The sequence below is a fragment of the Wyeomyia smithii genome, chromosome 2 (genome assembly GCF_029784165.1).
Source record: "Wyeomyia smithii strain HCP4-BCI-WySm-NY-G18 chromosome 2, ASM2978416v1, whole genome shotgun sequence".
Taxonomy (NCBI): domain Eukaryota; kingdom Metazoa; phylum Arthropoda; class Insecta; order Diptera; family Culicidae; genus Wyeomyia; species Wyeomyia smithii.
In genome coordinates this window covers 71,197,317-71,210,698 of record NC_073695.1, presented here as the reverse complement: position 1 = coordinate 71,210,698, position 13,382 = coordinate 71,197,317, and the positions used below count along the sequence as shown (strand labels likewise).

General features: G+C 39.5%; 3 protein-coding genes across 4 annotated transcripts; 1 reads left to right on the top strand and 2 right to left on the bottom strand.

Annotated features, from left to right (window-relative positions):
* Positions 1–5: 5 nt before the first annotated feature.
* LOC129721063 (transcription factor grauzone-like) lies at positions 6–2,324 on the bottom strand. Its single transcript, XM_055673188.1, has 3 exons — positions 1,920–2,324; positions 498–1,859; positions 6–434 (listed from the first exon to the last, which is right to left on the bottom strand). The coding sequence occupies exons 1-3, from the start codon at positions 2,031–2,033 to the stop codon at positions 276–278; spliced, it is 1,635 nt and encodes a 544-aa protein (XP_055529163.1). The 5' UTR covers positions 2,034–2,324; the 3' UTR covers positions 6–275.
* Positions 2,325–2,827: 503 nt separating this feature from the next.
* Positions 2,828–5,570, top strand: LOC129721062 (transcription factor grauzone-like). Its single transcript, XM_055673187.1, has 3 exons — positions 2,828–3,113; positions 3,169–5,094; positions 5,157–5,570. Exons 1-3 carry the CDS (start codon positions 3,000–3,002, stop codon positions 5,325–5,327), a joined length of 2,211 nt encoding a protein of 736 aa, XP_055529162.1. The 5' UTR covers positions 2,828–2,999; the 3' UTR covers positions 5,328–5,570.
* Positions 5,571–8,926: 3,356 nt separating this feature from the next.
* On the bottom strand, positions 8,927–11,700 carry LOC129721867 (transcription factor grauzone-like). Of its 2 annotated transcripts, none has more exons than XM_055674936.1 (4): positions 11,375–11,700; positions 11,077–11,303; positions 9,733–11,019; positions 8,927–9,670 (listed from the first exon to the last, which is right to left on the bottom strand). In XM_055674936.1, the coding sequence occupies exons 2-4, from the start codon at positions 11,173–11,175 to the stop codon at positions 9,515–9,517; spliced, it is 1,542 nt and encodes a 513-aa protein (XP_055530911.1). In that variant the 5' UTR covers positions 11,176–11,303; positions 11,375–11,700; the 3' UTR covers positions 8,927–9,514. The 2 variants fall into 2 exon arrangements, with proteins under 2 accessions (XP_055530911.1, XP_055530910.1); XM_055674935.1 differs by having other exon boundaries at positions 11,077–11,260.
* Between the last annotated feature and the right edge of the window lie 1,682 nt (positions 11,701–13,382).

The window sequence follows — 13,382 nt, the reverse complement described above, 5'->3', positions numbered from 1 at the left end:
CGACGTATTATTTTATATTATATTATTGAATAAATTGCTTTTTTTAAACAAAAGAAAGTTCCATATGTTCTCTAACAATTTGATCAATGTACTTTGGTAAATTCACTGAACTTAATAAATTTATATATCAAAGTCCAGTTCAAACTCACCAAATAATTTCAAGTTCCGTTCTACTTATCAGTTTGTTAGGCAAGCTGGTGTTTCAATTTCCGGAAACTCCTCAAAAGTCTTCTCTGCCATAATATGCTAGTAACTAGAGTGAAGAAATCTTACGCTCATGGAACCTTCATAATTCGCTTTCGCATTTCCTCTTCCCACTCGACAGGATGAGCGGTTTTCCGATGCATGTACTGTTTGTTTTTGGTGTTGAAGCGTTCCGGGCAGTGATTGCAACCATACAAATCCTCCCCGGTGTGATGGATTGCTACGTGTTCCTGTAATGTATGCAACGTATAATGAAAACAAAATTATATCAGTATAAAGTGTGACAACTTTACCCTCATGTGATGCGGTCGTTTAAACTTTTTGTGGCAAATGTCGCACTCGAAGCGACTTTCCGTGTGAGTCCTGCGCATGTGACAATTGAGAGCGTCCTGATTGCGCACCTGTTTACCGCACAGCTCGCACGATAGCGGCAGTTCCGGTGCAACATGCATTCGCCGCACGTGCTTCGTCAGGCAATACTTGTCCGTTAGCCATACCGAGCAAACACTGCATTGAACTTTGTTTTCCAGTCGGGTCCCTAAATGTCCTTTCACGTGGGTGTCGAAGCACTGCTTGGAGCGAAAAACGCGGGCACACACGTCACATACATACTGCTCCCCATCGCCATGCATTGCAACCAAATGCTTTTTGAGTGAGCCTTGGGAAGCCAATACCTTCGGACACTGCGGACAAGGCACCGAGCCATGTGCCACCATGACGTGTGCATTTAAATGAGCATGCGAGACAAACGGTTTCAGACAGGTCTCGCACTTGAACGGGCGGTTTTCGTTGGGGGAATGAACCTCTTTGGTGTGTTCTTTCAGAACCTTGCTGGAACTGTAACTTTTGTTGCAAATGTCACAGTGGAATGCGTCTGGATTCAAATGCAGCTGTATGTGCTCCACCATCCAGCATTTTTTGAAGATTTTCTTGCTGCAACACTTCAGATAGGCCGGTTGATTGTGTACGTATTTGTAATGTTTGCGCAGCTCGGTGAAGTCTTCCAATGGTTCCGCGCATAGATCACAGGACAATTTATAATGTTCGAGTATCAACTCGTCTATCGATGGGCCTTCCGTCCTCACTCGTGGCTTCTTTTCCTTTTGCTCTGATTTAACGCTTTGAAGAATCTTTCCTTGCTTCTTAGGTGTGTATTTCCGTTTAGGCTTCACCTCTTGCATTGAGTTATCGTCATCGTTCCAAGCACCATCAGCAGCATCAGATGACTCTGAATCATCAGAATCCTCGTTATTTTCATCATCGTCATCTGTCGATTGAGCCGTTTTCCAATCGTGATCGATTTTTACATCCATTATGGTGTCACTGGACGGAATATTCTCCGTCGATACCACTGGAGTAGGTTTGTTAATCTGGGTAGCACCAATAGCTGCTTCGGAGTAAGCGTCCACAGCGACCCATTCAGTTTCTTCCGGTTCCTTCTTAATAGGGTTCTCTACTTTCACAGACGATTCTTCCGCAACTGGGGAGTCCCGCAATTTGTTTACACTGTTTGATGATGCCGAAGTAGAAGGAACTAACGACGAGCGCAAGAACTGCTGATTTTTCAGTACTTGTTCTGCATACTCGTAGAATTCATCGACTGTTTGCTTACACATGGAACAAATCAAACTGGGCAGGTCCAAACTTCGTATAACCTGTGACAAAACAATCTCTTATTGTTTTTTTCTCCTCTAATGAACATACCAACTACAAACCTGAAAGTAAAAAATCCGATCGATTTTCCGCCGCAAATCGTCATCTTCCTGTGCGACGGGAACGTTATCCGATTTCTGACGTAAACACAACCGGCATGTCTCGGCTATGTTCATCTCGGACGGATCAAGCCCAGGAACAATATCGATTTGTATGTACTCCAGGATTATTTTTCTATTTAGGAAGTAGACTTAACGTCTACTTCGACAGAGACAATAACTACTGTTACGTAATTAACTTATCAAGAAAACCAACACTGTATCTTGGTCAGCTAATTCTAGTGCACAACTTTCGATATACCAAAACCTTAGGACATTCGCAAAAGCATGAAATTTGAAAAATTTATAGAAAACGAAATGTTATGCACTGCTTCGTGTTTCTTCCGCCATGACAACCCGTGCTGCAATCGCTGTCACTGCACCAGAGTTGCCAGAAATTGATTAATGAAATAACGAAAAAACAGGCCTATGAAAGTCGCCATTTTTTCATGACCCACACGCAGAGAAAACTATCAGGGTTATATTCCCCAAAAGCCAGCAACAGCAATGTCACTCTGTGCACTAATTGCCAGTTAGTGAAAATTTAAAACAAATATAATTTTTCAATTTTAAAATCAAAGAAAACTCGTAGAGATCTTAGACAAATTACGTCATGCCTACTGAAAGGTCGGTTATCGATTAGTATAGTGTCACGGATCCTGCTGTTAGTGATGCTGCTTTTACGTGCGTTATGTCAGCGGTGCCGCGCTTTCTGTCAAAATTTCATTCATGAATTGAGTGCAGAAACGTCTCGTAAAATATGGTCTATTGCTACAAGAGACAATACCATACCTTGTTTTTTAGATACTTTGGAAATGAAGCATCAACGCAAATATCGATAAATAATTTCGATATTTACAAAATTATTATCGATTTATATTATATCAACAATAACAGCCACCCAGTTAACAAAAGAGATAAGATTTCGAGTCAAAATTTTCGACACTTTACTTCACTGGTTAAAATGAGATAACTGGAATAAACAGTTCAATTTGGCACAAATTTTTTTCATTCAATAACAGTAGGTAAACGTAAGCTTGTGCAATGAATACGAAAGAAATGTGCCGCCTATGTTTGCGACAGAAGTCGGATACTGTTCCGGTCGCGCTGGAAGACTCGGAACTACGCGAAGTGATCGATAAATTATTCTGCTGTCAGGTGAGTATTATGCATTTATCTCCAACAATAATATTACGGTAATGCTATTCCACAGATCAATCGAAGCAAAACTTCCCCAACCTTCATATGTCATGTATGTCGGAAAACAGTGATGGATTTTCACCAATATGCTGAACAAGTGCTTATAAACCAGGAAATGTGGGATTCAACGGAAGTTTTGGTTGAAGAATATGATTTGCCAGTTCTGGATTCAGACGTAAAAAATGATACTGACATTAAAATCGAACTTCTCGAGACGGAATGGGTTGAAGCAGATTTAATCAGTGAAATCACCACTGGGGACGAAGATGTAGACGTAAATGAAACCATTGAGGTCACACAGGATCCAGAGTTATTACTTGATGACGTAGAAAATCACACAGAAGACGTTGCTTCAACAGAAGACAAAATCAACGAAAGTGGACGCTATGAGTTAAGACATAACCAAAGTTTATCAAAAGGCATTTGCACGAAAAGAAAATTAGCTGATAGTGCATTGGATAGACTGGTTTTAAAACATCACAAGCTTATTTGTGATTTGTGTTCGACACCACTGAAAAACTTTATAGAAATGCGTAAACACTTCACAACGGTACACGAAGAGGAACCTTACTTGAAATGCTGTGATAAGAAATTATACAAAAAATATCGCATGGTTCAACATCTACAGCTGCACATAGACCCAAATGCGTTCCGCTGCAATTATTGTAAGAAACGCTACAGCTCGAAAAAAGTACTCAGAGAGCATATGAAAGAAATTTGCTTGCCTAAAGCAAGCAAAAATGAAGAAAAATCACTGGACGACAGCACTATGGAAATTGAAGAACCCAAATCCCCAGAGCCTCCGCCAGATGAGATAGTTCTAAAGCATCACAAACTATCGTGTGATTTGTGTTCAGCGCCGATAGATAATTTTAAAATGCTGCGAGCGCATTTTTTGTCAGTGCATAACGAGATTCCATATCTCAATTGCTGTGGTAAAAAACTTTACAAACGATTCCAGATGGTGCAGCACCTGCAGCTGCATCTTGACCCGGCTGCATTTCGATGTGATATATGTAATAAAAATTTCGCTTCGAAGCGAGTTTTGCGAGAACATCAAGTAGCGTTTCATGAATCCAGTGAAACTCGCAGAATCAAAAGTAAACGAATTTTGAAACCTAGGAAACAGAGGCAAGAAGGAGAACCTCCCACCACGGATGAACTAGTCCTGCAGCATTACAAACTATCATGCGACTTGTGCGAAGCATCAATCGATGATTTTCGAGAGTTACGCGAGCATTTTGAATCCGTTCATAACGAGGAACCGTATCTGATGTGCTGCGATAAGAAGCTTTACAAGAAATACCGAATGGTTCAGCACCTTCAGTTACATTTAGACCCAAGTGCGTTCCAATGCAACATTTGTGGTAAGAATTACAATTCGAAAAAGATTCTTCGAGAGCATGAAAAAGAAATCCATGTAAATCCTAAGCCGATAAAAACTGTCAATAGAGTACAATGCGAAACTTGTAAAAAAGAGTTTGACACGGAGGGTCTCCTCAAAGCGCATCAACGAAAATCTCACTCATTGATCAAATGTCCTCAATGCTTCAAAGATCTCGTGCCGGGGTCACTGTGGAAGCATTTGCTTTCGATACATGGTAACGCTTCGCAGTATGTTTGTGAAATATGTGCCCGTAGTTTTCGCGATAAACGCTGTTTTCAGGCACACCTGAAGGGACACATGGGAACACGACACGAGGATCGCGTTCAATGTACCATTTGTTTAGTGTGGCTGACGAACAAGTATCAGCTGACGAAGCACATTAAGCGAAGACATGTAGCACCAGATACAACGCAAAAACATCAATGTAACGTCTGTGGGAAATTATTAAAAAGTCGAGAGGCGGTGCATCACCATAAGCACCGCTATCACGGTCCGCTGCGATATGAGTGTGAGGCTTGCCATCAGAAGTTTCGAATGATACGGCTTATGAGGGTAAGAACTAGCTGCAACAGAACCAAACTACAAATTAAAAGAATTTTTTTTCTTGCTTGCAGGAACACGTGGGACTGCAACACACCGGACAATACTTGTACGATTGTAATTATTGTGATGAGAAATTCTTCACGAAAAACAAGCACTACACTCATCGAAAGAATGTGCATCCCGTAGAGTTTGAGCAAGACTTGCGCACGCGATTGACGACAAATGTGGGAGCAGAGAAATGAGATTACGTAGATGGATTACTTACATTGCTAAACTACTTATGTAATGCAATATGTTACTTGAATGGCTCTAGCTTGGAGAACTGGTTTAGAATGCACAAGTGCGTGAACGTTAAAATTTTATTCCTAATTATAATGAACAATTTGCAATCGCAATGGGACCTTTTACGCCAGTTTGTAGCCTCGTTTTCGATACGAATGACACCGTATAAAGTGTTTCAAAAAAAGCCTAATTAAAAAAATATAACAGCGTTTTAAATGCACCCGAATAAGTTAATTATGACGACACACAAGAGAGCTGAAAGCCCGAATACCCACACGGCGTAATGACGCCTTCTCCGTACAAACAAAAAGGCGTAATCGCGCCTTCCGTGGGGACGCCTTTTAGCGAGAACCTTTGAACTTTGCCTTTTAGCAAAGAAGGCAGTCGCGCGGCTCGTCTACACACGGCCGAGGGTCGCCTTGTATTAGCGAAGGCGCTGGCCACACCGTGTTGAATTATTTTCCGCCTGCTGGTGATTTGAGAAGTAATGTAGTATGTTATTTTATTTTTCCCTCCAACAATAATAAATTGGGAGGCATGACAACAAGAAGGTGTGCACTAGGGTGGGACAAAAAATAAGTACTAGCTCCAATGCACTTTTCGTGTTCCTTATGGGTCCTGTAACAACTGTGTAACTTTTCAGATCGATCGGTGGAACCCCTGATTTGCGCCCGATTTTTAAAGTTTCCATACGATTTTATATGGGAAAATCCACTTTTTCAAAACTTATCCTCTATTCCAGATATCCAAATTTCCAGTTGGCTCCTGAAAATATACCAATACATGATATTTGTAGGAAATTTTCCTGGGAATAATTCTTCTGAAGACTGTAAGGCGCTACAAAATTTGTAGAAAAAGTTATTCACCTTAAACTGATCGAATGTCTGACGAACGGCTCAACATTGAATTTTTCCAGCAACACTGCTGCAGCATGCTGCTGTTGCAAACTCAACAACGTAATGAGAAACAGTTTCGCGTAGAATTAAGCTTGAAAGCGTGATTTTTTGCTCATAGTATCTTCGGAGAAAATGCTTAGAATATCAATCCCTATATTTTGATAGTATTCGTTGTGTGATTCATACCCCTAAAAGTGAGAAATCAGCTTTCTAAACACCCCTACGTAGTGAAAAACATTTTCGTGTGGGATTAAGCTTGAAGGTATGATATTTTTCTCACGTTATCTTCATTATCGGAGAGCTTGCTTAAAATATTAATTATTAAGTTTTAATGTAGATTGATTACTCCCCCTAAAAGAGGGAAGTAAACTTTCTAAACACCCACCTCGAGTGACAACTTGGGTTCTGGTGCCAATTCAGTAGATCATACCCTGGTGTCTTTCAGAAAGGAGTTTGGTAGATACATAGCTACAATTTGCGCAGATACATGGCCAGCAGGTCACTACGAACCAATGAGGTATACACAGGTGAGGAAGAAGAAGACATTCGTCTGTTCTAGTAGCGAAAAAAGGTAAACAGAAGCAAAAAAAAACTTAAGAAGGCAAAACAACTTGAGAATGCTAAAGTCTTAGTAAAGGCTGATAACATTCAGAAAAACTCTACACTTTCTAACTTTGTAACAAAGGCAACGAAACGATTTTTCGAAATCATGAAAATCTCAACGGACTTTCTTGAAGAAAAACCTGGAAAATGGCAATCAAATAAACAATATCTGGAAGCACAAGAACGCGTGAAGGCAATTGCAGTAGTGAATGATTTTGCAGAAAGGGCCGTGAAGCTTGTTAGCGACTACAACAACAAAATAACAAAAGATCCCGATCAACAGAATTATTTGCTACAAGTTGTCGAATCCCACAGACAACAAAAGCCTCTGAAATATTGAAAGGTGATAACTTTTTTTGTTGAATTTTTGTATAAATTGTAATAATTATCAGTGATAAAAAATTAAGTTGGAGCCAAAGCTGTTTCCATTTTCAACAGACAGCGGTTTGCAATCAACACGGGGAGCTAAAGAAAAACTTTGAAAACCTACCCTTTTCCAGTTGTTTCGGATCTTTCAGCGGCCCACCTTGGTGCCCGCTCAACCAACATCCCGCCCAAAGATCAATACTCTCTTTTTCAATAGACTTCATTTACCGTGGTTCGTAGTGACCTGCTAGCCATGTATCTGCACAAATTGTAGCTATGTATCTACCAAACTCTTCTCTGAAAGACACCAGAGTCACACGACGTGGATGTTTAGAAAGTTTACTTCCCTCTTTTAGGGGGAGTAATCAATCTGCATTAAAACTTAATAATTAATATTGTAAGCAAGCTCTCCGATAATGAAGATAACGTGAGCAAAATATCATACCTTCAAGCTTAATCCCACACGAAAATGATTTTCACTACGTAGGGGTGTTTAGAAAGCTGATTTCTCACTTTTAGGGGTATGAATCACACAACGAATACTATCAAAATATAGGGATTGATATTCTAAGCATTTTCTCCGAAGATACTATGAGCAAAAAATCACGCTTTCAAGCTTAATTCTACGCGAAACTGTTTCTCATTACGTTGTTGAGTTTGCAACAGCAGCATGCTGCAGCAGTGTTGCTGGAAAAATTCAATGTTGAGCCGTTCGCCAGACATTCGATCAGTTTAAGGTGAATAACTTTTTCTACAAATTTTGTAGCACCTTACAGTCTTCAGAAGAATTATTCCCAGGAAAATTTCCTACAAATATCATGTATTGGTATATTTTTAGGAGCCAACTGGAAATTTGGATATCTGGAATAGAGGATAAGTTTTGAAAAAGTGGATTTTCCCATATAAAATCGTATGGAAACTTTAAAAATCGGGCGCAGATCAGGGGTTCCACCTATCGATCTGAAAAGTTACACAGTTGTTACAGGACACATAAGGAACACGAAAAATGCATTGTAGCGAAAAAATTACACCAACGCTTTTTTCCCATACAACTGTGTCCCAGTCTAGTGTGCACACGGTGGAGCTCAAGACCTGCGCCTTCCGTGCAGACGAGTGGAAGGTGGTAGATGCTAGAAGTCACATCGGAAAGTTTCAAGAAGGTACTGACAATTTTCGCAAGAAAGGCGTTGTCACGCCGTGTCGGGCCCTAACATTACACGATTAATATCTCACCACATGTAAGTTGAATTACATTCAGGCTCCATTTTTGATCTTGCAGAAGGTAGGTCTCAAACTAACTAGTTTTGATGATATGTCTATATCTTTTGTTGATCCGTAAACTTGCTGGAATACTTAATTTTGACCTAACACTGAATTAAGGGGTATCACATTATCGTTACTTGAGATTATGGCAACTGCGACAACAAAGGTTTTCTTTTAAAAATAGCCATTATAGCGTTTGTGAAGACAATAACAAACCAAACAGATTTAAACTTGATCGCGACTCGAAAAATAAACCATGTTTGTTCAACTTTATTTGCCAGACGTTGCTAAGGATTTCTCGTCTTATGCTAACGAATTTTTTTAATCATTCTTCCGTAGTTCTATGATCTTTATTGGGTATCATTGTCCTCACTTTCATCTACTTTGGCAGGATACATATAACTGCATTCATGAAATAAAACAAACCCAAAAATAATTAAAAATTATATTTACGCTATTACAAATCTCGATTATATTTACTGATAGCAAGAATTATTTTTGTTTTCTGCTGAAATTAACTTTGGAGGAAATGTCTTCTTCTCTCTGACAGAATTGAAGAAAACATATTGATATTTCCTCTAAAGCACATGCGGCATACTGTTGGCGTACTTTACTACAAAGCTTACACGCAATCAACAGATGAAAATGAAAACACTATAAACAAAACTTGTTTGTCCCTAATCAAGACTACCTGAAATTGGTATAAGTGTATGCAAACTATAATCCTCAAAATCATAGAATTTCAGGGCTGGACACCGCTAATTATCGACGCTGATTTTCAATTAGTAATTATGCCAATTCTTCAATTATTAAGCGAAACTGTTAGCGTTGAATTTTAGGTTGGCACTGTTATTCCATGTCAAAAATGATAAAAAAAGTAGGTACGTTCTTTGCGTGTTAAAAGTCATAAAAATACTGAATTGGAATACGATTGGTTGGTCTTAACTGTTTAGCAATCTTTCACTTGGATGCCCACCCTTACAGGTTATTACAGGAGAAAAAAAAACCGTATGCGTTCTCTATTCCTTCATAATCCGTCGACGCAATTCCTCCTCAAATTCCAACGGGTGTACAGTTTTCCGGTGTGTGTACTGTTTGTTCTTCGAATTAAAACGCTCCTCGCAATAATTGCAGTTGTACAGATCTTCTCCGGTGTGGTGAATGGCAACGTGCTCCTGTATATAAAAAACAAGTTAAAAAAAAATTGAGCTGCCAGTGATTGGGATGCTCTACTCACTCTCATGTGATGGGGTCTTTTGAAGGTTTTGGAACAGAACTCACATTCAAACCGGTTTTCGCTATGCACCCGGTGCATGTGTCCATTCAAAGCCTCGCGGTTGCGCAGTTGCTTGCCACACAAAGTGCACTCTAACATTTGCTCTGGCATAATGTGAATGCGGTTCATATGTTTCGTCAGCTGGTACTTGTTAGTGAACCAAACAGCACAAACTGTACATTGAACTTTATCCTCCTGTCGCGTTCCCAAGTGACCTTTAACGTGCGTCTCAAGACAACGCTTGGTGCGATAAACACGCGCGCAAATGTCACAGATAAATTGCTCGCCTTCACCATGTATCGTTAGAACATGATGTTTAAGAGATCCCTGCGATGCCAGTATTCGCGAACATTGTGGACAAGGAAACGATCCGTGGGCCATTGACATGTGTGCATTTAAATGCCGCTTCGAGGCAAATCGCTTAGTACACCCCTCACAACTAAGAGCCCGCTGCTCGTCCGACGCATGCACCTCCTTATTGTGATCGTTTAGTACTCTTTTTGAGCTGTAACTTTTGTTACAGGTGTCACAGTGGAATGTATCTGGATTCAAGTGAACCTGCAAATGCTCGACCATCCAACATTTTTTGAATATCTTTTTGTCACAACATCTGATATATCCCTGCTGACCGTGCGCTTCTTTGAAGTGCTCGCGTAACTCATTGAAATCTTCCAACGGCTTAGAACACATGTCGCATACAAGACTAAAATGTTGTAAAACCGAGTCTTCACTATAAGATTCCTGTCCACCCTGTGCTGAATTCTTTTTTCGAACAGAGGACTTTCCTGGTGCTATTTTTCTCCTGATGTACTTTCGTTTTAGCTTGACTGATTTTGGAGATGTTCTGTTATCTTCTACAGCGGCTGCTTCCCAATCTGCGTCCCCGGTGATTTCGTCTTGGTATTGCTCACCATCAGAACTCGAATCACTAGCACTTTGTTTGATTCGACTTTTCGAATCTTCCTCTTCAATACTGGAGTCCTGGTTGATCGATGTTTCTAATTTATCCATCACATCAACCCACTCTGTTTCATATTCTTCCTGATCCTCATCCATTAACGAACATTCAAGTTTTATCAAGGTACCATCCGTTATTTGCGGCTTCGTTTCGACCCCACTCGTAGACGGAAGCTGAACTGATCGCAAGGTCTGTTGATTTCTGTTTACCTGTTCAGCATAGTCATAGAAGCTTATCACTGTGTCTTTGCAACTAGAGCAAATCATTGTGTGATTAGATTGACGGAAAATCTGCAAGATTTTAGTTTATACCAATGCCAATAGAAAGTGATGAAAGAATATGCTTACCTCGAAGTAAAAAATTTTGTCGATTTGTTCACGCATTTTTTTGTTTTCTACCGTCATATCTGGTCGCCGACAAAGGCATAAATTGCACATTAAATCCATGTTGATCCAGCGGGTTTAATTTGACGCTCAAAAATGCTGACTTTTTTGCAATTCGTTATGTAATTAGGTGGCAAATGATACAATCCTATTTAGCCAAAAGTATGTCAAATATTAGTTCTAGATTACGTCTTCAGATAAATATAAAAATACTATCAGCGTGTTTCTGTTTTTCATATATTTTATGAAAAAAAAAACTTACACCAAACAAACACAAAACAACGCTTGCTACAACTTTCACGCTCGTTCCTGACTGTTAATGACAGAAATGCCAGATGTTTTTGAAAAATGTCAGCAACTGCTCGAAAAACTGAAAATATCCAGGGGGGATTTACCGCTGTCAAATTTCATATATGTGTGCGTTATCGCAGATCAACTCTGGTCCATGAAGTTTGTTGGTCCATGACGTTTGATAAATTATCAATGTGACGATAAAACATCACCAATTTTCGTTAAAAACTTGTTGCTGTCCCAAAATTTTACTACGGAACGCATTATTGATAAAAGTTTTCCGCGATTTCTCGGGTTTTGTTGAAAGAGAACGTTCCATTTTACCTCGATCAAACGAAAAAAATCCAAAACATACAGACGCCTTGTTGCCAAATGTGTTGGTCACGGTTTCACGATATTTGACAGATAGATTCCCCCTGAAAATATCTGATTGAAATCTGAAAAAAATCTATTGGTAATTCGAAAAAATTTCGCTCGCGCTGGTAAAAGTCTGTGAAAATCTGCACACATTTTGAAAAAATTGCGCAAATATAAGGAGACTCTGACAAAAATCTAGAAACTATGGAAAATCTGTGAATATCTGCAAATCAATAAAAATCTGCACACGGAATCTAAAAATCTGCGTTTTGCAGACAAATCTGCACATCTGGTATCCCTGGTTAATGATGCTGTTTTTTGCACTTTGACAACTGTTCGCTGTCAAAGTGTCAAATAATCTGCGTTAACGACGTTAACGAAACAGATTGCCACTGCAGCAACAGTTTAACTTTTTAGGGCTCATTTACATATTGTACAACACACAATTTAACAGGGCAAGGCACTATTGATTTATTGCGAAATATTTGAAATATTCAATATTAAAAAGAATTTACTGTTCCATTTTTGGGCACCCCTCTATCTATATCATAGCTCATTGGCGTTACATCAAGCGTTACATTATCGTTTGAGGATGTCAATTGACGGATAAACGATAAATATCAAAATATATCAACCAATAAGGCAATCCACCGGTGACGTTTCAACGCTTGTACGTTTATCAATGTTGTTGTTTTTCAAGCTAAAAAGCCAAAACATAACCAAAAAACGAAATCTTTTAATGTCGACAATAATATCAGAAGTAATTTTTTATGGTTGTATGAAGGATTGGCACTCGCGATACTAGAACTACCGATCGGATTACAGTTGTTTTTCACGCTTTTCGATCCGAATTGCATCCAAGTTGCTACCGATCGAACAAGCATATAGCTGTCAAAAGTTGAAAACAGACTGAAATCAGCTGATCGTAACTGTCTCGTGGATTGCCTTATATCACATACATAAGACATACGTAACACTCAGGAAGAAATCTTCCAAAAAAGTTGGTACAAAATGAACTACTCGAAAGTACCAACCTCTGTAAAAAAAAAAAAAACCTCTGAGTAGTTTATGGAGGTTGTGTAACTGCGCAGCCCTGCATATGTCTCGTTCCCACCCGAAAAATGCAGCATTGATTTTGTAAACAACTTTTTGAAGGTTTCTTAAGGGATTTTGTTATGGGCTCGAGTAGAGCCGCGATGAAGAAAATTCATTCCGTTCATTTTTGTCGAGCAGTTCAAACTGGTGTTGGTACCGGGTGATGTGGGCAAAGTGTACCAAAAAAATCGCCACTGTTACGTATGTCTAAGTATGTGCCTATATCGTGCTAGGACAGGACGTGACTAGAGTGTCTATATATAACTAGAGTGGCGCCGTGTCATCCAAAGTAACGCTGGTAACACTGTACATCCTCTCTCTTTTACCCACACGTGTTTAATAGGTTGATTGCTCAATTGGAATGACACTGACAGATAATTTTTATTCCAATTTTGACAGTGTCGCCACTCCATATATTTATAGGCACTCTAGACGTGACAAGTGGCTTCTAGTTATTCTTCTTTTCGTTCGAAATTGCCCTCATGAAACATTGTGATTTTTCTGCACGACGCTTACCAGTGTTTCCA